This window comes from Struthio camelus, chromosome Z (genome assembly GCF_040807025.1).
Source record: "Struthio camelus isolate bStrCam1 chromosome Z, bStrCam1.hap1, whole genome shotgun sequence".
NCBI classification, from domain to species: Eukaryota; Metazoa; Chordata; class Aves; order Struthioniformes; family Struthionidae; genus Struthio; species Struthio camelus.
The window spans coordinates 9,620,437-9,645,040 of record NC_090982.1 but is presented as its reverse complement, the minus strand read 5'-3'; the positions used below and the strand labels follow the sequence as shown (position 1 = coordinate 9,645,040).

Below are 24,604 nucleotides of genomic sequence, written 5' to 3'. Positions count from 1 at the left end.
TGAAGGCTATGTGGTACGATGATCACTAAAATAACAGATTTAGAAGCGTAGAGTTCTTAATTCCCAGAAACTCAGTAGGACAAAGATATAATATTTGACATTTTACTTCTAAAGAAAAATTTCTACAGGTCTACATACCTTCTCCAAACTCATTTAATATAACTGCTATTCTTTTATTATGTTGCTCTGTCAGTATGTAATTTAGAAGAGTTGTTTTCCCAGCACCTAGAAGACAGATCATATTTCTATTAAACCATGAGAAAGATAAGCACAAATTTTCAAATAAAAAAGGCTAAAAGACTTTATGGACATGCACGCTCCAGATCCGTTCCCTTCAGAAAACATGAGTCTTCATTTTTATATCCTGCATTCTGTTATAACCCTGTAAAAAAATAAGTCATTCGCAGAGACATTTGAAAGCAAATTCACTGAACTATTAGCACGTTAAATGTTGTGGAAACAACCCACAGATCTCCATTCATTCAGTGCCAGTGTTTGAGAAACTTACCTAGTTCCTTACCTGTCGAGACGTCTTTTCCTAGACTATTTATTTTTACTTTTCTGTTTAAAAATCATTCCAGGGACTAAATTATAAAGCCAGAACCATTGTAACAGAAGGAGCATTTATGTTTCTGCTTCCCATAGCCCTTTCTGAGCAATTCTTTTGTCATTGGTAATCACTGTATACTAAACGAAGCGTTCACAACTTCTGTAATACCACATCGATGAGAGTGTCATCCGATGCACATGAACACAACTAGGGGAACTCAGTAACGCAACTCTGTGCCTCCTTCCCTGCCCTTAGTTATTTTGGGGGAGTACCAATTGCACAAAATTATTAAGAAAAGTTTGGGATGGTGTGGGCCACCTGAGATTTAACTTAATCTTTACGTTATGTTTAAAAGCTTCAAATAGCCGGGTTGGTTCAAGAGCCCGAAGTCAAACCTTTCATTTATAGGACTGCAAGTCCGTCTGCGTTTAACTGAGGCAAACCTACTACACCGCACTGGCACTCGCTGGCAGGATTTGATCCGTCAAGCGCCGACAGAACAAATCGGACCCTGCGCACAGGCTCGTAGCAGCGGGGCGAGGACCTTAACACGGCTGTTCAACACGCTTCCGCGGGTACACCACAGCGGGAACGGCGTTCACCGAGAGCGGCCGGAGGACGTGGCGCGGCGCTGAGGCAGTCCTCTCCGCGACGCCAGCAGCAGCCCGCCCGCCTCGCCCGCAGCCTGCCGCTGACCCATTAGCTTGCCCACGCCGCCCAACCGGCCGGCCCGACACGCTCCGCGGCGCGGCAGCGGGGCCGGCTCCTCCTCACCCAGGTAGCCCGTGATGACCGTCACCGGGATCTTCGCGCTGGCGCCGGCCTGCGCTCCCGCCGCGCCGCCGGGGCCTATCGGGATCAGGTCAGGGCAGTCTTCGTCTTCCATGGGAGCGCAGGCCGCCGCCGCCGGCGGCCACGGCGGGACCGAGACACGGGGCGGCCGACGCAGCGGCGCCAAGCAGGCAGCGACCGAAGACCCACTTCCCCCCCCAACCGCCGCCGCCGCCTCCACAGCCCCAACGGCCGCAGCGCGAGCCGCCGCCAGCGCCCGCCCCGCGCGCTACGTCACCGACGGCGCGGGCAGGGCGGGGCCGGCGTCACGCAATCGCCCACTGCCGCCGCACCGCCCCCCCCCCCCCCCCCAGGCGCGTGCGCGCCTTTCCCTCTCGCGGCGTCGCCCGGCCGCGCTCCTCCTGGCGCGCATGCGCAGCAAGTGGACGGCCGCCTCGGGGCGGGAGGGTGGGGGGGGGGGCTGGTGAGCGAGCGGCTGCACCTGCGCCCTGCTGGAAGCTGCGGGTTGGGGGCGCGCTGGGCGCGCGCGTCCTGGCGGCGGCGGCGGTTGGGGCGGGGCGCGCGGCGCGCGGCGCGTCCGTTAGCGGGGCGGCGACGGCGCGGCCCCTGAGGCGGAGTGAGGCGGGCTAGAGCCGCGGTGGGCGTCGCCGCAGGGCCCAGGTCTTCTGTTGGGTTACTGGTTCCGAGCCCCGTCTCAGGTGGAGAAGTGCTGATTCTTACCCAGGGGAGCGCTGGGTGTGCCGAAAGCGGCGGGCCAGTACGTGCGTCCTCTGGCTTGCCCCCCGGGGAGAGCGGCCCACACAAGGCGCCGTTATGTTGACCGCCGCAAAGTGCAGCTGACTGTAAAATGGAAGTTAGGTCTGGCCTGTTAGGTGGGATAGCAGCAGTCGCTGTCCTGCAGCCAGCTGGAGGATGGGAACCCCGAGGATCACCTTGGAAGACCGCGGGAAGGGGGAACGCTGCCGAGTTTTCGTGGGGATTTTCGTATTGGATTTTTCCGTGGAAAGTCTTGTGCGGCCTTGATGTGCTGACTGTTGTTTATTATCAAAATTAAGCTAAAATCTGAATGTTAACACACTCTGTTTTCCATTAGCTGTCGTGAGTGGAATTGTAAATGCGTAAGACATATTTATAGATCTTTTACATGGGTTGCAAACTTCCCAGCTTTTATGGACCATACGTTGAATAAGTAGATAATATAGCATCTTCCATCTCTGCATATCAAAAGATATAATTTAATACTGGGGGAAGGTGAAGCACAAAGCAGTGCTCAAAATCCAGATGTTCTGCCTCTCTGTGCTGTCTGTGAGGTCCAGTAGCACAGGTTTAAGTACAGACTGATATCTGGAAATATGTTTTGCTTAATCTCGTTTGTTTGCTTATTTGTGTAGCAGTAAATACACTTACTGGTTATCCCTGAATCCTCTTCCAGTTATTCATGAGTTAAGGTAAAATACTTACCTGCTTACTAAACACGCTAAATTGCTTGACTTTGCATTCCTGTTCTTGTCATTCTTGTCTGTATTCACGTCTTGATAAGCACTGACTTTTTATTTTGTAACGCCCAGCACAAGTCAGCCTTGCTCTGAATTTGGATTGTCATGCCCTCTCATAATGTACATCTAAGAATAGAGTGACTTTTTCAGCTTTCACCTTACTTTGGAGAGATTTGTAAAAGTCAAAAGGTTCCTTTAATGACAGTGATATTTAGTGATACTGCACTGTGACTACATAGTTGTTACTATTCTATTCATTCTTAATGTAACAACCATGTAAAAATCCATTCATCAAATCAGTCATATGATGTATTAATTCAGCTTGTTCTTGGAGAGATAACAGTATGGATTCCAACATATTCCAATACTACATGATTGTCTTAGATAATAAAGAAAGCTCAAAAGCTGGTTATTAAAATCTGGATTTGCTAGAGAAATGCATTTTTTAGCTTTGTTTGTAGGTCAAGTTGGTAATGTTGCACTACACTGTAAATCTGCCAGTTCTATGGAGTGTTAGCAGAGGAATGAGCAAGAAGCTTGTGAGTTTAGCAAATGCCAGACTTACTAGTAAATAAGGATAGCAGACAAGAATCAGCTGTCAAATTGCTGTTTCCTGTAACTGTGAAGGCAATAAATTTGATCCATTCCTTACAGGGTATAAGTGTATAGTCAGTTGATTTTGTAGAGTTTTAGGACTAATACATGGTAAAACATATCTTCTTGTGTTCTTGTTTCAGCCAGTCAGGTCATCGTCTTGTATGATGCATCCTGTTTTCAAATTGTCTATTTTCATGTAGGAAAAACTGTGAGCTTTTTTTTGTTTGTTTTGTTTTGTTACCTGTTTTTAAAAGCTAGATCTCTTCCTATAAACTCTGAAAGTTATATTTCTGCTGTTCCGCTCAATTTTTTTGTAGTATTATTTTAAACAGATTGGTTAAGGGAAGTATTGAAGATTTTCATGGCAGGAAAGCTGTAGTGAAAGGCAAGGCAAAATTAATTGGAAAGGTGTTGGGAACTAACAGCTTAGTATAACAGAGCATATAAAAGGCTGTAAGTTGTCTTTGAAAAATCAGACTGGTTGTAATACGGAAAATTCATTTACATGCCAGTGAGACATCTGCTATTGGGGGGGAAAAAGAGGCTGAGGAAATCAGAGTCCTGGCTCTTTAACCTGTTCTTCTCTTTTTTCTATAAATAGTTCACACGCCACTATTCACTATTTTTCTTTTGAACAAAGTTACTTAAAATACATACTGCGGTTTCAGGGTTTTTTTTCTTCTGATTTCTTTAAAGTTTATATTCACACATGAGAATTTTGTTGTAAATACTAACCGCCTTTGAATTTCTACTGAAATGTGCAATAAAGCTTGTCCTATGGAGTTAAATGTACAGCCTGCATATTTTATTGTGGTGGCAGCTAAAATGAACATAGTTAGACCTAAAGCAGGCTGGCACAGTCGGAATGTTTTATTCTAGGATATTTGTAGACCAAATATACAACATCAGAAAGCAGTGATGTATTGACAGAAAGTCACATCTAATTAAAACTTTAAGTGAATTTTGGCTGTAATTCAAATAAGCTAGTCCCTTCCTAAATTCAGCAGTGGCACTGCCCTCACTCTGAAGATCTCAATGCAAGCAAAGCAGTTTGTTTTAGACTGTGGATGAAAGTATTAAGGCTAGTACTCTTCGTGGGAAATGGGGGAATAAGGCTGTGAGAGCCTTGAAAATAAGGAAGAGGATGCACCGAAAGGTGCTGCAGGATAATACAAGTTTTTGATATGTGATATAGTAGTGATGGGAGAGCCGATGAAAACATGATCTGATTCAAAAAACAGGAAAAGAACACTGCTAGTGTTTCAACGTTATGAGTTTTATGTAGAATGCAGCAGTCTTCAAGAGTCCTGGCTGCTGGAGGGGGAAGTTACTCTTAAGTTACTAGGAGTCTGCATAGTACAATGTAGTCAGTATCACAGAGAGGGGAGTTGTTGCACATTAGTACAATGATCCCAGATTTTTTGGAATGACAGTTAACCTGTAAAACAATGAGGAAAAGAGAAATTAAATTCAGTTTAGGGATCAGTACAGTCGCTGCTGAACAATCACATGTATATCTCAAAGTAGAAACTGGTAAGCTGAGGCATAGCTTTGGTGTGATTTGCATACTCTGGCTACATATATTTAATTCGTTCTTCCCTGTCATCTGTGTTTGACTATTTCTGTTAAACTATCTCTTTTTTCTTATTTGTATGTAGAAGGACAGTCACTCATAACACCTCTTTTGTATGTATCTTGTGAAGGTTTCTACTACACTCAGGGTGGACACATTGGAAACAGAAATAAACAGATAAATGGCAGGATTCGAAAGCGTTTTGAAACAACATTTTTCCTTGAGCAAACTTTTATTCTTTGGGAAATGAAGTCTAATCCTAACCAAACAAAAAACTACAGTGAAGAAAAAGATAGAATGTTGGCCCGGATCCTGCAAATACTCGGGTAGATTTCTGACACGACACATGCAGATAGTCTGTGTCGTCAGCACATACATTTGCAAAACCCTGATCTGACCAAGCCAAGAGATTCCGGTGCTGTCAGATGTCTCTAGCTGCTGCTTTCCAATGTGATTCTGTACTAATGTGTGATTCTGCTCAGTGGAACTCCGTAAAGGATATGGATTTTACATAAAATATTTCTTGAATAAGGGAACTGGTCTGATTTTTTTTTTGTGAAGTACACTGATCATTCACATTCTGTGTAACGGAAGGAAAATCTTTCAAAAACACTGACATTACTTCTGCCAGTGCACCTACTTTTTAATAATGCTGCTTTTTATGATTTATTTGCTTAATGTGCAGTTTACAATCTTTTAATATATTTTAATGAAACTGGAGACATTTGAAATAAGATATGGTTTATATTCAGAATTTAAATATCAACTTACATGATCTAGCAAGGTGCTTACTTGTATGTAAGGGGAAGGTGGTTGTAAAGGAAAAATTTACAGTTCAGCATTTCTTCCACTTGGGTTCTGTTTACTCTGAAGATGAAGGAAGAAAAGTTTCTCTTCATTTTTATTTTTCCAGAAGAATTTGCGCAGACTAATAGATAGGGAAGATATGCTTGCACATATCTTTTTTTTTTTTTTTAAGTGAAGTGTTTTATAAAAAATTGGATGGCTGCAAAATGGCTTAAGTTCCCTTTCTCTAGTTTCACCAACATAGAAAGGAAACTTAAAGCATAATGTGGCTTTTCTTAAAGGAGGGCTCAGTATTTTCTTGCCAATCTGGTATGTCAGTGACTGGTACTTAGTGGAAAAATACTCTTATTTATCTGAGATTTACCCTAGTAATTTCCAACCTAGGGTGGAATATTAGCAAATATTATCAGGCGTTGTGCGTTGCTGGGAGGTATTGATATCATCACAGTTTTCCTGTAGGTGTGAATCTCACAAGATTTTTACAAAGTGATCAGATAACAGTTATTCAGTACTGAAGTTAAATAGCCCCAGTGTATTTTGCCAAGGATGCAAATTCACCCTTAATGAAATTACTGGGAAAACTCTCACAGACTTAGCTCAGTTTCTAATAGAGCATCAAATCTATGTGCTTTGCAAATACCAGGTAACTCTTCAGGCTTCAGCAGGGCTATTATTCCTTCCTCACCTGGGCCAGGAAGTTGTGTTTAATGAGGGGCATGATACTGAAATATTCTATCATGCAGTAACATTCTTTGTAGGGATACCACTGCCAATAAAGGAGTGACTGCTAATTTATAATGTTAAGAAAAAAAGATGTCTGGAAATGTATGTCATTACACAAAAAAGCCCCCAGTAGATGGCGCATAGACTTGAAGATTTTTCCAGGGTTTCCCAAACCCCAGGTTGCAAGCTCTTTCAAAATGGTGCACAGCAGAAGCAGTTGTGCATGTAGCCAATTTACTCTGGAATCACAGCCAGTCAGCTGATTAACAATACCTTGCTGCTTTTTGTAGCTGAACCCCTAGCTCCTCAGCCTGCTGAGATACAGCAAACAACCTGTAGTGAAACCACCACCTTCAGGTCAGGGTACATGAGTAAGAAGAAAACAGTGAGAGACACAGCTTGAAGCCTGAGTGGAATTAGAGGAAAGCATGGTTGTATGATTTTGATTCTAGGACTGAAAAGTATAGTGTGGTTGTGTTCACAGTTTAGGATGCATGTGTGTGTGATAGGAGCATGGGGAAGGGGAAGTGGGGAATGGAAGTATGCTTTCTACTATATTGTATGTAAGACCCACCAACAGCGGCTGCCATCCAAGCGAGCCAGGTTTGGTATTCCATGGTCTGTTCCGAGTTGCATGGTTTTCTTTCTTTATTTTTGATTTAGTGCTGTCTTCACTGGCCCCTGTTTGATGACATTTTTTTAATCTCCTAACTGGAAAGATCCTGTTCCTATTTCTTTTTTTAAGGCCACAATTAGACTTCATGACCTTGTATGTAGTAGGGATGTTTGTTGCAGGAGTTCAAACAACAATAGTGTTCAGCAGAAAGTTGGAGCAGTGGTAGTGACAAGATTTTACTGGTCAAGATAGTTTCAAAAATGTCCGTCTGCCAGCATCTCATCTAACAGTATTTTAACAAGCTAAAATGAGGTAAATTTTCTTGATAAACTTCCTTTATTCAGAAAAGGCAATGCAGCGCTGAAATAATAGATGAAAAATAATATATTATGACTTTTGCTCTTCATATACTAAAGTAGGCTGCTGATGATTGAATTCATCCAAAAAGATAAAAACTTCTGATATTCTAAGTGTCATTTGGTTTGTAGTTGCTGAATATACTAGCAATTTTGGAAACATTATGTGTCCTCTCAGACATTTTTTTCCTCCGTATGAAAAAATATTGTTGGGTTATCCTTTTGTCCTATCATACCAAGATGATAGGATGATGTTTAGCATCCTGCGAAACACATAGTTGTATTATTCATAAATGGGTATGTTTGCAAGGCAGGGATATTATCTACATTTGTTGCCAACTCAATTTGTGTGGGACAAAATTAGGCAATCAAAGAAGGTCTTACTTCCCGCCACATAGGTTTTTAAGATGAAGCCTGAACTCTTTTTCATAGCTTCAACAAAAAATGAGGTAGTGATTTCTGCTTGAGTAGTTAATAGTTCTGGAGATACAGCTAGAAAAAGGAAAATCTTGCTTTCTTCAAACCCCTGCCCCCCAACGCAACTAACCACATATTTCAGTAAGGAAGGACAGGAAAGACCAATTCCTTTTGTTAGACCTGCAGTGAACAGAAGGACATGTTTGAAAATGATGTAATATGAAAACTGTCATCTTGCTGTCTCTACAATCAGACAAGGTAGACAATAAGAGAGATACCTGCTATCTTTTCATTGCTTACTTGTCTCCTTCTCCTTAGCCTGTAAGCTGCTAAAAATAGAAGCATTGTTAGAAAATGCATAGCACTTCATGGACGCTTTTGAAAACAAACAGTGAAAGGGACTGTTACGGTTTTCAAAACTACTGTTTTGAGAAAGAGAAAAGACCTGATTTCCCACTGTGAGCAAATAGCTCTTCTAATAGCAGTTTATTTGTGATGCAGGTTTAAACTACAGGAAAGCAATTTCACATGATAGTGAGGACCCTATTCTAGTGGATAACAGGACAACAGAATTTTTCCTCCACTGTTGCTTCTTTTATGCAGCAGACAGAAAGATGGTGTGAGCTGAGAGAGCCTGCCTCAATGTCTGCAGAGTGCATACATAAGTAATGTCTCTTGCTTGTCCTGCGCTGGATATGAACAATGTAGAAAATGGACAAACTGGTGTTTCTTCCATGGCTCTCCTTCTTAAGGAGAGCATGGTTTATGCTAATCTGTAAGTTAACAGAAAACAGGAGAGAAGAAGCTCTCTCATGCAGCAATCTCCTGTAAGATCAAAGAAAACAATACTAGAAAGCCCAAGATACTAAAATAAAGTTTTCAGCTAATTTTGGTTACCTAGCTTTCAAAGATGCTGAGACTCCCAACTCCAACAAACTACAGTATGTAAGAAATGCATATCAAATGCTCCAGGAAAACATCAAACATCAGATGTCTCAAATCTCAAAATCTCTCAAAAATGGGGATACCTATGTTAGTGTCCATTTAAATTACATGGGTCTATCTAAAAAAAAAAAAGGTTACCTTTCTCCTATTTATGTCCACTATTGACAGAACTACTTTGCAGCAGGCATTGCAACTGCCTGCCAGAAGACAGGTTGCGTATTTTGAGTTTCTCGTAGAGAAGTCTATTACAATTGCGACTACTTTGTGCACTGTGTTCTGAAGGCGGTGACCGTATTTCATCACACATGCATGTGCACACAAGAAGAAAGGTAGTGTGAAGTAGTATCTTGCTATGTCTGATATCTGACATATCACAAGAGTTTTCTTGTGAGGCACAGATATGCTAGATCATAGCGCAGTATAAGTGATTTAGTGGTAGTGAGGAAACCAAATAACTTATAAGGAGATAAGTGGTCTTAGCATTGTCTTAGTGAAGTGAAGAAAGGACAGATGTGGAGGTGTAATATCTGTAAATAGTTTTAATCAGTAAAGAATCTAGTTCTTCCCAAAGAAATTGTTTTCCAGTTAATACCATTCTATTAATAGTAGATTTTAATATTTCATCAGGTTTTCAGGCTTGTCCCCAAGATCTCATTCTGTTGTAGATCCTGATGGGTTTTTCTTTCAAAATATATCCAGATTTGTTTCCATTTTCAATTTTTTTATTTACTTCACTTTTCTGTTAAATCTTGCAGCTTTTCGGCTACTCTGCAGTCTCCTAAGGGCATATAACAAGTGGTCTTAGAAGACCATATTTGGAACCATCCATAATTTACAGTGATCTAAAGAACAGAAATCCTGTAGAGTGAAGGGTAATTGTTAGCAGTTCAATTTTAGGCCTTCACTGTTCCATAATCTTCCTTGCCTGAGATCACACTATTTTCCTCTGTATATCTTTCAACTCCCTTGAACGGAGGGAGACGCTATTACTGTCTTTCAATAGGTGAATCCTAATGTTAACTGTTGCTAAGACATGAATTTAATGAAAACCAGACAGCCTAAAACTAAGTTGCCTCTGCTACCCTAGAATTCATCTGTTGAAACCATATTTAGCTTCAGTTTCCCCTTTCAAATAGGCTGAGTTCTGCTTATCTGCACATGCAGTGAAATCGGCACCTAGGGAGAGAAGATGACCAATCAGGAAACCCACAAGTTACTTCCTAAAAATGGCCAATGTAAAATGTTTGTCTGTAAGTGAAGGTGAAAAGTATAATAGTGAGGCCTATTTTTAAGTGTCAAATTTGGATGGTAACTGGTGTTAGTATGTGTAAGTTTTCCTTATGTAACTGAGTATTTTAACTCCTTGAGTTACATCACTTGAATTCACAGTCTTCAAACCAGACTGCAGGTGAGGCAAGATTTGATCTTCCTCCTTAGGATGTAGGTGTTACGGTTACTTGCAGCTTATGTTTATTTAATAACAGGATATTGACCCTAAAGTATTCCACACCCAGAAACACTGTCATAGATGTGTTGGAGGGGGTGAAGGAAATGATGTTGTTTTGTTGTGTATCTGAAGGGTGGTGTGCTTACATCTGCTGAGCCCTGCCTAGAGGCTCTGTCTACTGCACAGGGAAAGGACGGACTGAAGGGGAGCCTCAGAAGATGCTTGGCATTGTGCAGCCTCACCGAGCTGGATTTGGCTGCACAGCAGCGTCCCTGCTCAGGGCAAGCCCAACCTCCTTGCCTAACTCTGCATAGCTCCACTCTTTGCATGGGGAGCACAACTGGACACCATCAAGGTAAGGTTTCCACATGAAAAGGATGTGGGGAGGTGGCAGGGTAGCGTGATGGCTCCTATAGCTGTCCTTTTGTAAGTTCTTGCCTTCTCTGCTGTTATCCCTCCAGGTTCCTCAAAAATCCCCCCCAACTGGGGGCTTGCGGATGGAGCCAGGGGAATAAGGGGGGGCTACAGTAACTACACAGATGAAGTTCCAGCCCTGTCAATACTCTGGTTAGGTTACTGCAGCCCTAGGGAACCTGGAAGCCTTGCCTGAGGGATGAGGAGGGGAGAATTGCCGACATCTTTAGGGTGTCTTTGTTCTTGGTGCTCCAGGAAAGCAGGGAATACACCAGAGAGGGTAAGAAACCAGCTGTGCACTGTAGCAGATCCCTCCCACTTTGGTTGATTTCGGTGAGGAAGGTGAAATGCGGAAGTTGCCACCCAGAACTGTCAGAAGCGGGTCGGGTTATTAGCCTGGAGCATGCAATAGAAAAAAAAAAAATACACAGACACAGACACACACACACACACACACACACACACATGCACACGCACACACGCGTCCTTACTGCATTCAGCCAGCTTGTGTCCTCCTGAGCAGCTGCTGAAGGGCTGCTCTCCCTCATGGCTACTCTACCCACTGCAGACAGGAGGGCGTTTGCCCTGAAAATCAACAGGTAAGAGACTTTTGTCGTACCTCTTAACTTTTTTTTCTCTCCAGTCCTAGTCTGAGACAGAGCCGAGCCAGGCAACCTGCGAGTTGAATGAGCGGGGCGGGGATAACTCCTCCCTGGGAGACCCCCAGGGCGTGGAGCCATCTGCAAGCTCCCGATAGCCGGCTGGGTCTGATGCCCTCCTGCCGGGAGGGAGGGTAGCCTTCGTGCCACCGATACGCCCGCGAGCCTGTCTTCAGACGGGCACCCTATCGTCACTCTTATTTCTTGCAGTCAGGGCTTTCTATACCGAGCAAATAGCGGTCCTGAATGCACCGGGGCTTTGCATTACCCTGGATTGGCTCTGATGAGGTTCAGCTCGAGGGTGCCCTTCTCCTGAGATACGTTCATTCTAAAATCCCCTCCTCTGCTACGTGGTTGCATGGATGAAACAAGTTGTGTATTTTCTTTGACAGGGAGGAAATGTCAAATCTCCTCCTAGTAGTTCTTAATCTCTACCTGTTCTGTCCCAACAAGCCCTGAGCCTGCTTATAGAGACTGCTTGCTTACGGGATCGGTTGGAGTTCCTCCTCCCCACAGAGCGGCAGAAATTTCTGATGCCTAAATTAGGGTTCCTAGGAAATAAAGATTTGGCATCAATACTGCAATGACATTCTTTCCTAGATTTTTTTTCCCCTTGTGCCCTTTAATCTACACAGAAAGAAAAAAAATGCTTCCAATTTAAGATAAATAGATCTTCCCCTCACCTTTTAAAACTAAATAAATTAGAGTTCAACTATTGAACACCACACTCTTGCTACTGACCTTGTTGTCTGCTATAATTGGATGTCTTTTCCCCTGGGAGTGCTGACTTTCAGCTGGTCTACACTCTCTGGCACTAGTAAGAAACCAAGACAATTATTCTGATGTTGTTAGCTAACAGGAAAACTCAGGCCTGCTTTTCAAGTCTTATCATCTCAGACAAAACCTATGTTTCCAGGGTGTTGATGTAAGTACAAGGTAACTAGGTTTGCTGACACATAAAAGAGTAAATAGCATAATGGTTTTATTAAAAACTAAGAGTAGGGCTGATCTCTGTACTCGAGAGAAAAGTATGCACAGAAATTCCACCTCCACAGTAATTTTTTGGAAGACATGGGATTTTCAGTCACTGAGGATAAAATTAGCTTCACTGTGAGATATGCCTTTCCCATGGCAGAGTAAACATCAACGTACCTTTCCATAGCTTTTGATAATTCATTCTAAATTCATGGCAGAATATTCATAAGAGTGAGATACCAAATTGAGAGGCCATTAGATGAGCAGTTCAGTACAGGATCCATAATTTCTGATCATTTGGAGATAGCTTGAATAAAGAATATGACTGGCTGATATTTAGAGGTTTTGGGTTATTTTTTCCTTCTATTTTTAGGATCAGCTTTCTGGCAGCTTTTCCCAGCTGTGGTGATGGTCAGTGTTCTTCTGTATGACTAGATCCTTACAGAATTGTGGAATCATACCAATTAACCGGGCTTTGTTTCAGAAAGGCTCACAAAAATTTTGCTAGAAAGAAACATCTTGAGATTACACTATTATTATGATATTCTTATTTTTAATCTGGTAGTGAAATAGTTCATATTTGTGTCATAAATCAAATTTCAGATATGTTATCCAACAAGTTCTAAATCTGATCCCAGTTTAATAGTCTATATATTTATTTTGCAAGTAAGACTATTTTATTTTACTGAGTGTGGTAGAAATTATGTATACCTGCTAGAAGAACATATATTTCTCATTCTTCAAAAACAACAGGTTGTTTTTGTATGAGCTAAGTGCAGTTTGTTCTACTGACAGTAGAACAGTGTATTTTCACAAGGAATATTTTTAATGTATATTTTTTGAAAGGAACCTTCCAAATAAAAGAAATATTGAGTCAGTGTGTTAGCTTACTCACCCATACACAATAGGTTAATCTACAGCTACAAAATATTGTTCCTCTTTCTTCAGAGTTCCTGAGTTTATTTTTTCAAAATACAACTCTTCAGTGAAGGTTGCACATTATTGACCAGGCATCATTTACAGGGGTTACAATGTTTTTGGTATAATTATTCTCTATTCACTTCAAATTCACATGCAAGATGGATTTTTTCTCTTATCCATGACTGGACTAAGCCATGACTTTTTTTTATGAAGACTAACAGAACTAGGCTCTATACCGGTTCCTCAATACACCACCAGTAACTTCCTCCATGCTAGTTACATAAGGTGTAGCTTGATGTGTTCACTGAAAGCATGGTAGATGTCTAATCATTGTATAAACTCTACTAAATACTGTTCTGTAAAAATCCAACAATGACATGATCTGAAATGTTTTAAGTGTGGTCTGGAGTCTTAATTTCAAGTAAATGTCACTTCTTCATCGTGTGCATTTGGGTGGCAAATGCTTCAGGAAAAGCTGTGACATGACAAACATCATGTTCATTTAAAACAGATCAAATTTTAAATTTAGGTCCTAAAGAACCCTCAAACTTGTAAGCTGCATATGCAATATCTGTCCCCCTAACCATGTGCTCCTACCACTTTATTCCTTCTTCCACCCATCTTGTTTTTGTTGTCCCAACCTGTTGCTTCTTGCCTTTTCTTATCCTGCAAAGACTTGTGCATATAATGCATGTATGTGACTAGTTCCTTCTATTTTAATAGGATAATTCATATGAATTAATGATGTTCATGTTGCCCACAGAAGAGAAGAAGCAAACCTTTAAATTAGTGTCCCTCAGGTTAGGCAGCATTCTTACTACTTATCTGCATATTACCAAGAGCTAAGTGGCTGTGAACTGAGTAGGACCTCAGAGAACATCAGATTGGAATAAATATTTTTTATTACATGAGAAATTAAATTTCTTTCCAACCTTATATATATTTTTTTAAAATAAAGCCTAATGTTAATTGCATAAAAGAAAGTAAGCTGTAACTGTCTTTTCAAATGACATATAGCACTGGGCAAAGGAAGTGAACAAGGTAAAACTTTACAGAAAATCCCTGCTAATATACCTTATTAAGAGACCTTTACAGCATTCTCTGAGACTATTAGGTGTCTATGGTGTTTGGAATCCAGCATGGCACATGAAAAAGCAGAACCTCCGTGTTGAATCAAATGAGTCCTGGATAGTAGTCATCAAGCATCTGAATTCCATGCTGTAAATGTATCTACTTTCCAATCACAGTATTTATATCCTTTAGCCAAGAATGTTGAAAAATAATTTTAAAAAGTACCCAGAAAGCAACCTACCATTGCTAAAAGTGTGGTCTCTAACATGTAGTAATTAAGCAGTATATGTTGAGACACTATACTGCCTGAATTTTAATCAGTGATTTGACTCAGTAGTGTGTTAGGTTAAACATAGAAAAGCTGTTCTGTGAATACTATTTTAATTACTTTTATTTAGCTAATGTAGTATACTATTTTATCTCTAACACTGCAGTTGCAGGACTATTTATTTGTTTTAACAGAAAACTACCAAGAGCAGCAGTACAGCTTCCTAACAAACAAATCATTTAACTGTCATGCGACCCACTCAATTTAAAATCTCTCCACTAGACATTACTCCTCAACTATCTCTGCAGACCACCACATTTGCATTTTGCAAGTGACATAAAACAAATTTTAGCATTAACTTCTATCATTTCATTTTCTCCTCACTGAAATTGTCTAGTTGCCTAACAAAATTTTCTTTTCATATTCTCTTTTTAAAAAGTCTAAGGATGAATTTAGATTTGGGAATTTCTATATTAAAAAACAAAACTATCCCTACTAAGGCAAACATCTAGCTACTGAAGTTGCATGAAAAAAAGTCACATCATAAAGGTTTTATCCCTATCTAACGCTCAAATTGTACCATAAATTCTCCTTTAAGTATGTGATAACAATACGTTCCAGTTATTCCTACCTGGAATGAAAAAGCCAGCTTGAATCTTATGGCATGTCAGTGTCTAGGTTCTAAAGGTTCACGTGAAATTACCGTAAATGGCAAAGACTGCTGCCGAAGGGTCAGGTGCAAAACAGTTTCAGTGGCAGAACAGGGCATTTCCTATGTACTCAGCAGATTTCTGTTCAGTGCAATCCTTGTATGGGGTTGAGGCCGGCATCATTTGATCGGATTCCAGTAAACCCCTTATAATGTGAATCTAATAAAATGCTAATTACTTTAAAGCAATTTACCAGACTTCATTGTTTAGACCAAGTTATTTCTGTTAATTAATTTGCATTTTTTAACTTTAAGTATGTTTAAAAAGCTACAGAGAGATTCTCAGTCCTTTTGATTGCATTTTGTATGTAAAATAAGCCTATATATTAAGTGCTTTTTAATAAGATACAGTAAATTGTTTTAATCCGTATGTTACATAAAATTATGAATTATAGAAACCTTAATACAGTTACTAGTATGCTATTCGCTGCCTAATATACTTGCTGTGTATTTGCTGGATACCTAAAACGTACATTTCAATGGTTTATCAACCATTAAAAATGCTTTTAGATATATCCTTTCTATCAAATATAATCATTGAGCCATCATCGGAATTGTATGTGCTGTCAGGGCAGTGGTAATATTAAAAATCCGACCAAGTCAACCTTATTCAAGAAAGAAAGTCACAAAGGAGAACACACTTGAAAGAATGAAATGAATTGCACTCCTATGTAAGTGAGGATAACTCAAGTTAATAAGCCTTTGCAGGTACACGTCCAGAAGAGTTTGTTCAAGCCATCAAGTAATCTGTTTGCGCTCATCTAAAATCCATACCATAAATACACAATGCAGAACGGCTTTCAAGAACCCCTAAAAAATTCTGGTTTGTAATTGCTATAGAAACACATACATCCACATAGTACCTGTGTAAGATAATAGTGGTTCTGCATTTGGTATGGGTAATGTTAGACTAAATACTAAAAACGTTTAAGTTTAAAATTGGATGTATGTAATTTCATATTTATATGTAACTTTTTGTCAGTATCTGTTTATATTAAATAAATGCCAATGTTTTTAGACTTGCTTAAACTTAAAGGAGAGGCTTTTTTTTTTAATCTTTCATAGAAAATTACTTGGAGTTGCATGTGCAGTGAGTACATGGCGAGGAGGTTAGCCTCCTGTTCTTGTGTGCTCCTGTTGTTTGAGAGCCTTTTACTTTGGTTATAGGAAATATTGGGATTTTCATCTGGCAAGAAGATTACACGTTTTCACCTTTTATTAATTTTGGTATTCTATTTCTTCGCAGTTTTGCAGCTGAGTACAGCATTCCTTTTTCCCAATTGCCAAAGTATGTATCTCCCATTTCCAATTAAAAGGGATAGATATGAGTACATCAGAGTATCTTATCTACTCATTTCTTTCCTTCAGCAATGTGAAGTCCTTAATTTCCAAAGTGTTACTTTTTCCCAGGAAAATTCATCTCTCTCTTCTTGACTTAGGGCAAGCTGATTTCTTCTTGTTTTTAATGCAATCATTGTCCTTCAGTCTTCTGGACTGATATTCTGCATAAGAAATTGTTTGCACATGGCTCTAAAGCAGTTGCAGACGAGGAAGAGAACACAAGGAGTTCCACTCCTTTGTACTGTAGTCACAGAGCTGCGGCCTCTGCACAGAGCAGCTTTAAGTCCCATCCCACCACTGTCTGGATTCAGGGCAATCTAGATCAGCAGAAGAGGTAGGGAGGAGCTGAAATGTCAGCTTTATCCCTGTTCTGTCGGTTACGACTGCTCACTGCACGTGCGGGAATGAACTGTAACCATTGAAAGTCTCAGGCTGCTGTTTCCTTAGGCAGAAAAATCTCTCTCTTTCTTTGGGACAAGACATTTTTACAGGTACTTCTCCACTCCAAGGCAGAAACGTAACCTGTAGGAACAATGAGTATCTAAATCCAAACCAAGAAAGCCAAGAATATTAAAGCAAGCTAGGGATGGATCACATCTACCATAAATAGCTCTATATACATAACAAAAGAAACTTTCCTAATGCCTGTAAGATTGTCCTTTTATCAGCCCTAAAGATAATTCATTTGCCTTTGGTAGGATACTTCCACCCTAGTGGTCAAATTAGACCAAATCTACATCAATGCAGTGCTTCTAAACATATTTCACAACCATCTTTAAGCAAACAATGAATTTAAGTGGAACAGAGTATGACTAATTACTATGTAATTCAAATCACCATGAGCAGATTTCCACCTCACGTTCTGGCTTTGATAACTATTGGGTCTAACAAACATTTAAGCCCAACTACATCAAAGCCTATCTGCATCCACACAACCGATCAAACTATAACTGGGAGTAAGCTGTGCTATAGGTCATATGAGCTAGAGCTTAGCTGCAGACCGCCAAGAGAGACACCTGCACAAAAAGAGGAACTTTGCTATAATGTTTTTCTCAAATTCCCATAAATCTATGGACTAGGCATAGACTACAAGCTGTCATATCTTCTAGAAGCGCAAAATAAGTAACAGCAGGCAAGGGACAAAAACTAAGATGCTCTCAGGGTCTTCCTAATTCTGATGGGGAACCATGTGAACATTGTTTCCTCCTCTGGCAGAGGAAAGTTCTAAATCAGTTCTAGGAGTGAGTTTAGGAAGAAAGCAACATTATATGTCAAGATTATACTGTATGGTATTAATTCATAAAGCTAAATAAATCTCTGTAAGTATCTTCTCATTTTTCAAAGATGAGGTTATTCAGGTTCCTCTTCTAGATATAACGTCCCATTGTCCATCGTGAAGACAAAATGCACAGACCTTTCTTCCGGTCCATTGTGCAAAAGATGACAACATTTCCTGACTGAAATATGCTAACTTTTAGGAAGTACAAAAAGAAATGGTAAGAAAATGTCCTCTGGCTGCTTTTTGGAGGATACTGAGACCTGTGGTTACTGACAGTGTTTTACTTTTGTTTTTTACTGTTTACCTGGAATTTTATGTTTACTGTTTCTGGAGTGATGGATCTGCCACTCACACAATCAAGGTGACAGCAGCCACTTAAGTAAGGGGTTGATGGGAAACACAGGCCCATCCAGTCAAATGTCTATGAAAAATTCCAAGAGCAGGAAAGATAAGCTACCTAATGCAAATCTATGCTTTGTCAGCAAATACGCTACTGTAGGAACAAAGCATTTAGATAATGATTGGCCACGCAAGCAGAAAACGATTGTTACTTTTGAGAGACAGATGTTATCGACAGCTCTTGAGTAAGCAGGAAGCTAATCTTTTCATCTGAATGGACACCTAAATTGTGCTTAAAATATAGTGATCTGTTTTCTATAATAGTTGTTGGCAGCTAGATTATACTGTGATTATAAACAGTTACTCGAATCAGATATTCTGATCCCTGTTACATGATTAGAATATTGTGTTTTTCCTTTACTTCTGAAAGATGAGTGGTGAGCAGGAAGTGGACTTTAGGCCCTGACCAGCAAAGCCACATTTTAACATCCTTCTTACATCCCTGTTAGACTTCAAATGTCTACATGCATTGAGAAGTCTGAACTGCAATTTGCAATGAAATTCTTTCTTTATAGTACAGGAAGTGTTAATCTGACCCAAGAAAAATGTAGTTGCAAATGAAAAACATCATTATCTCCACCAGGTAACAGCTATGAACATCCTTTAAAAGTTGCTCAGACATGAGGTGAAAGCCAACAAGGAAGAAATATTTAATGTTCTATTTTATACCCTCTGTTGCTTTTAGCTTATATGGTCACTAAACATTACAGTTTATGAGCATAGTTGAGCATAGTTGGCCGTTTTTTCTATTCTCATTTGACTTTTTTTATTAGAAAGACACTCAGTGGATGACCCTGTTGTTTGCAGTAGTAGTACAAGATAGCCTGTAAAAAGCCCTTAACTGATAATATGCCTGCCCTAAATGCTTGCCATCAAGAATGCAGTTATAGCAAAATAGGTCCAAGTCTAGATCAACTGTTGGGCCAAATTCGTATAAAAAGTCTGCTGCATTTTTCCTCAAGACCTTCATAGAATACTACTTCGTGCGTATGAGATCCTGTTATTAGTATGGGATGCGTCTTTCAGGAGACAGCTTACATAATTCCTCCGGTACATAGAGAAGGTACTCCACGTTATACCTTAAAAATATTTTCATCATCCTCATGTAGCATGAGGGAAAGGCTTACTGGAGTCAGACAGAAGAGTGAGAGATCACTTGAAGACATCCACATATTTCTAATCTCAGTTTGGCTCTTACAGCTTTAAGTAATCTGATAATTACATTGCTGTCAGACAAATAAATTAATCAAAACAAAATTCTACCAAAATTGCAAATTATTGCAGATTTGATTTCAGGCAATAGAAAATAACTGAATTGCCATACAAAAGAAATAGCAGTAAGCAAATAAAGCGGCAGAACCTGGGCCAAATTCATAAGAATTTGTCAAAGGTTTTGTCAAGAAGTAGAAAACTGCCCTCAGTTCTATGTTTATCACAAACCCAAGTTGAGCAACAGTTACTTGCTCTGGGATTTGTTTTGTGCTTTGCAATAAAGTTTTTTCCTCTTCTTTAAAATAAAGCCAGTCCTTTCTGAACTCATAGCTGAGGTAAATAGATCAGAGTTTCTATATAAAACTTGCAGGTTCCATGCATACTGGAACTAAGGCTATAACAAAAATGCGGAGGTTTAATTTTCATGACTGCTGGCTTGCAGCCAAGAATTGCAGTTTGAAAGGTATCTTATTTTCTGCTGAGACCTACACCTGGGCAGGCTCACCACTCTCGTACCTCTCCCTTTTAATTATCTATTGTCCTGTTGTCTGAAATGTCTAGGTTTTTTAATTTTTAAGAATAATAGAGGAGAAACTGATGAATCACAGAGTCTCCTGAGCTTCAATAATAATGACCTGGAGATTTTTTTATAAAATAGTCAACACACCTGGACTCAGTATTAATATTTTTCCCTAAAGTCAACCCAACTGGATTAGGTAAGAGTACATTTTATTTCTGTTATCACATAAACTGAGCTTGACAATGATTATAATAAAAATAACTCATGTTTAGAAACTATTAGAGGAAAATTAACCTTTCCCAAAGCTTGAAATTTCACAGATGAATTGTCAAGTTTGTAACTCATGCTATAAAATGGCTTGCATCATATGAAACTAAATGTGTATGTGAGGATATATAATATAATTTCTATAGAATTTTTACCTGTAGCCATATCCAGCAGATACAAAAATATTCTTTTTAACAACATAGTTGCAAACAAAGGCCAAATTCTGTGGACTTTCTTATTCATGAAATTATGGCCAGAAGCTCCAGCTTCTAGGTATATCTTAATTATTTCTCTGGCTCCCACTGAAGCTGAAGTCAAAATTCCCTGTTCTAAAAATGACAATGTCTCTTCCTTTACTTGAAATTATACCAATTTTTTCAGATATATTGCCCTAGTAAAAGATCCTATTTTTCCCATCTAGCCTCACATCTCTAAAGAGAAAGGCTATTCTAAGAAGTAACAGAAAAAAATCCAGATTTTTTTTTTTTTTTATGACCAATGGTGAATCTTCTAGTGTGTTAGCTCTGTGGGGCAAGATTTAAATGTTTACATATGTCTACGTAGTAGCTAGCTACAGTGCCAGTCACTGTTTTTTAGGCATAATTGCAAGGCAGAAACGAAATAATCATCAGCATTATGGGTGACACATCAATACTGAATCATAAAAAGGTTATAGCCACAAGTAAAACCTAGCAGCGTCTTCCAAACAGATACAGTAGTGCAAACCACAAGGAGAGTAGCTGAAGATGCCTCTTTACCAATGGGAAAATTGTATAGGTCTTACAGTATGTCACTAGCAGCATCACAGCAGGGTCCTGCTACTTCTGCTGTGAAACAAGTTAAAGGGCAGCCACAGAAAGGGCAGTCACACTTCCAACACCCCACAAACTTACGTTCTTAGGAAATAAGAGGCCAAAGTATTAATACAAATGATTCTCCTGAATCTGTGTTATTTACATTATCTGCTCCTCTGGCTTTTGAAGTAATCATGTTGTTATTACTTTTAAGAGCCATCCATGAACAGAGTATGAATTCCTTCAAAGCTGCCAGTCATGAAAGATACAAAATGCATACTTTTTTTCCCTAACAAAAATGCATAACCTAGACTCTTTTGTGTAGCACCAAAAAGAAAAATACCTCAAGAATGATGTTTAAGTGGTCTTTATCATTATTCTTGATATCTGGCACTTCTTTTTCACTTATTAATAATAAATTTTGATAGGTGGAAAGAGGAAACAAAGCATGTAAACCGTTAAACTTCATATGCGTTTTACAAAATTATCAGCTTTATGATAGCACTTTGTTAACAAAGTCCTTGTGAAGCTCAGATGATATCTGTGAGCTGGAAGTCCCTGCATTTATTTCATAATCACTTTGTTTTTGAATTGATAGGAAAGTGCAGACAAAAAAAAATCTAAAACACACTGATAGTGTTATATTGCATTTCAAGCCACAATGTAAAAGCTGGCTCAAAAAGTGAGCACTTATAGCTTTGAAATTGCTACTGTCCTGATGATTTAAGATTTAGGAAACAGTTTAAACAGTCTAGCAAGAAACAAGCACACAGAAAAAGAGCTAGGCCCTAGCTGCCAAATCTTGCCTGGGAATACAGATCCACAGACTCTTCTGGAGAGCTCAGGGGCACGTTTTTGAAAAATTTTTCTTCAGCCGTCTCAGTTGAAATGCACATTCTAAGAGCCCCCAGTGTGAGCTTTAACACTTTAAGCAGAGAGGTCTCTGAGCCAACCACAGAAAACTAACCTTAGCTAAAGCAAGCTTAATTCTTTCAGTATGAAAGATTTGTGTTATAATGCTGTACGCTTTTATCATTTTTAATTAATGGGGCTAACAAAAAACTTCTTTTTTCACATAAGTTTATCTTCTATTCAAAATTAACATCATCTGAAATACTCATTAGTAACTTTGTATTACATATATGAGTTATAATCATCAGTGTCACTTTAAATCTGTATTAGGATGGTGGATAAAGCTTAATTTACCCTTTTTGCTTTCCAGAAGGTACCACCGTCCTGTGATACATCTCACCTACTTACACTTTAATCATAAGAGCCAACCAGTCAACAGGGCATGCAAAATCACATCTCAAGCGTTATGCCATAGATTTTTGCATATTATCTATAGAGCATAATGATTAAAAAGTATATAAACAGGACTAAATCCCAAATCTTGTTTGTTTGCACAGCGAGAAAGTATGATTGTATTTCTCCTCTACTGCCAAGATTGGTAAATTAATTTTTATGTGTGCTTTATCTCTTCCTGATGGAGAAAGAGCCAAAATGAGCTGCAGTTAAAACTTGTCACTGTAGGAATGGCCTGCGTGACCTGGCACAAAAATTAAAACTGACCTCTTGCTTGTTTTTCCATGTAACAAGCTGACAATAGCTAAGGGGATGATTTGCCCTCTTAGATGTCTTCATTCATTCCTGCTCCGTCTCCATTGGAAAGCCTGTGGTTAAATTTCAGCTGTCTTGAATGGGATCGTTATTGCCTTAGCCGATTGTTATTGTCTTTATGTGTTAGATCCCTTAAGTAAGGGTGTGCATGAGCATGCACAACCTACCTGAGCCATGAAGGAATTAACTGCTAGTTCTGATTAACTACTGCTGTAAACCAAGTAAAGCAGATCTCTGGTTCCTTAAGGACTAATTAGAAACTTAGAAGAAAAACAGGCAGTTCCACTGGCAGTAAGAAAAAAGGCCAAAGCAAAAGTTTTCACTGCTTTACTTTATGATTCCCTCATCTGTGTACATTTAAATGTAAATGTATCCCCATCTTTGGGGATACCTCTTATGGTACCTCTTTATTTTTTCATTTTTCCTTACTGTCAAATGGGGTATGCATGCTCTTGTGGGAGACAATTTACTGTTCCTCAGTGACTGCTGGAAGGGACTAGAAAGGTGTTAAAAATTTGTCTTACCTCCATCTGGTAGATAACGTCTAACACCCTTTGGATGTCTTGACCTAGTAAGCATGTGAAGCATACTTTTAAGGTCAGTTTTTTCTCATTTCAAGTTTCTGATTTATAGTTTATAGACAATCTTAAAAACTATTATTTCTGTTTTATTTTCTCTCTAAATCTTTAGTTCTGTGTTTAAGTTTTCCTATTATATTTATGTTACCAAATCCCTGTTGTGCCTGCCTTTGATTTATATATTTCAAAAAGAAGATATAGCTGAGTAGAAACTGCAGATCCAGCTCTTTCATATCACTGTAATTAGAGACCCTAGGAGTGTTTAGTAGCAGGTGTATAGTATGTTAGAGATAGATAGTAAATGGCTGTTTTCTATTCCTTTCTCGATATCTCATCCAGGCCCAATCAATAACACAGCTCTCCAAGTCTGCAATGAGCTCTACCTGGAGAGACCTGTGAGAGTTTGACCTACAAGTTAAATTTAATTTTAAGAACTTCCATGTATAGTCTGCTACTTGGTTACACTGTTGGTTTAATATATTATGCAAACTTCGCATTAGAGAGTAGTTGTGAAATACAGACTATGTCTCAACTATTTTTCAGATGTTTAAGAGGATTACTGTAGGATTGTCTATATCACTGGGCCAGACATTGGCAAAACTCTGGTGAAGCAGAACAGCAGCAATATTTTTGGGGGGCTACCCTCTAGACTCATTTCGGAGGGATCAGGGCATCTGGTGTGTTTCACCCCTTTTCAAGATGTACAACAGAGGAGTATGGCATAGTCATTCAGGTAGGGCCAAATCAGTAGAAAGAGGAACAAATATTAGTTCTCCTAATAGTTCAGATACATGGACTGCAGTGCCAGCGTGTCATCAAGTCACAAGCACCACCAGCCTCTCCCAGTGCTCCACTACCTTTACATTGGAACATTTTTTGTAATAGCTTATTAAATCTTCTTTGCTTCAGATTACTTCTTGCTCTTCCCTTTATGCATGTGAATTGCTCACTGTTTTCTTTATAGGTTGCTATCTTTTACATAGTTGAGGACAACTGTCGGGTCTCCCTCTCAGGCATCTTCTTTTGTAAATTAAATGCATCAGTTTTTTTTAGTCTTTCCTCTTGCGTTTTCCATCCCAAAATTTCTAACATTCTGACTGCTTTTTTCGGAGCCTTTTCAGCTTGTTTGTCTTACTCTGTGGTGCTCTGACTTTCTACATATACCTTACCACTGTCTCACTGATTTAAATAAAAATGAATAACTTCCCCTTTCCCTCACTTACTATATGTTGCTGATAAGTCAGGAAATAATAAGTGG

At 39.4% G+C, this 24,604-nt stretch overlaps 2 protein-coding genes across 4 annotated transcripts in view; one reads left to right on the top strand and one right to left on the bottom strand.

Moving 5' to 3' along the window:
* The window catches only part of ZNG1A (Zn regulated GTPase metalloprotein activator 1A), a 32,369-nt gene extending 30,720 nt beyond the window's left edge, over window positions 1–1,649 (bottom strand). For 2 of the 3 annotated variants that reach the window (XR_011137715.1, XR_011137714.1), the window contains exons 1-2: window positions 1,325–1,628; window positions 139–225 (exon numbers count right to left, since the gene is read on the bottom strand). Coding sequence is in view for 1 of the 3 variants with exons in the window: in XM_068927195.1 (XP_068783296.1) it covers window positions 139–225; window positions 1,325–1,436 (199 nt within the window). In the remaining 2 variants the exon portion in view is untranslated. Of the gene's footprint in view, window positions 1–138; window positions 226–1,324 lie in introns of all 3 variants that reach the window. The other variant, XM_068927195.1, reaches the window with a different exon arrangement.
* A 9,434-nt stretch (window positions 1,650–11,083) lies between these two features.
* DOCK8 (dedicator of cytokinesis 8) overlaps window positions 11,084–24,604 on the top strand; it is a 96,607-nt gene continuing 83,086 nt past the window's right edge. Inside the window, exon 1 of the mRNA XM_009677671.2 lies at window positions 11,084–11,332. Coding sequence (XP_009675966.2) covers window positions 11,280–11,332 — 53 coding nt within the window. The 5' untranslated portion in view covers window positions 11,084–11,279. The remainder of the gene's footprint in view (window positions 11,333–24,604) is intronic.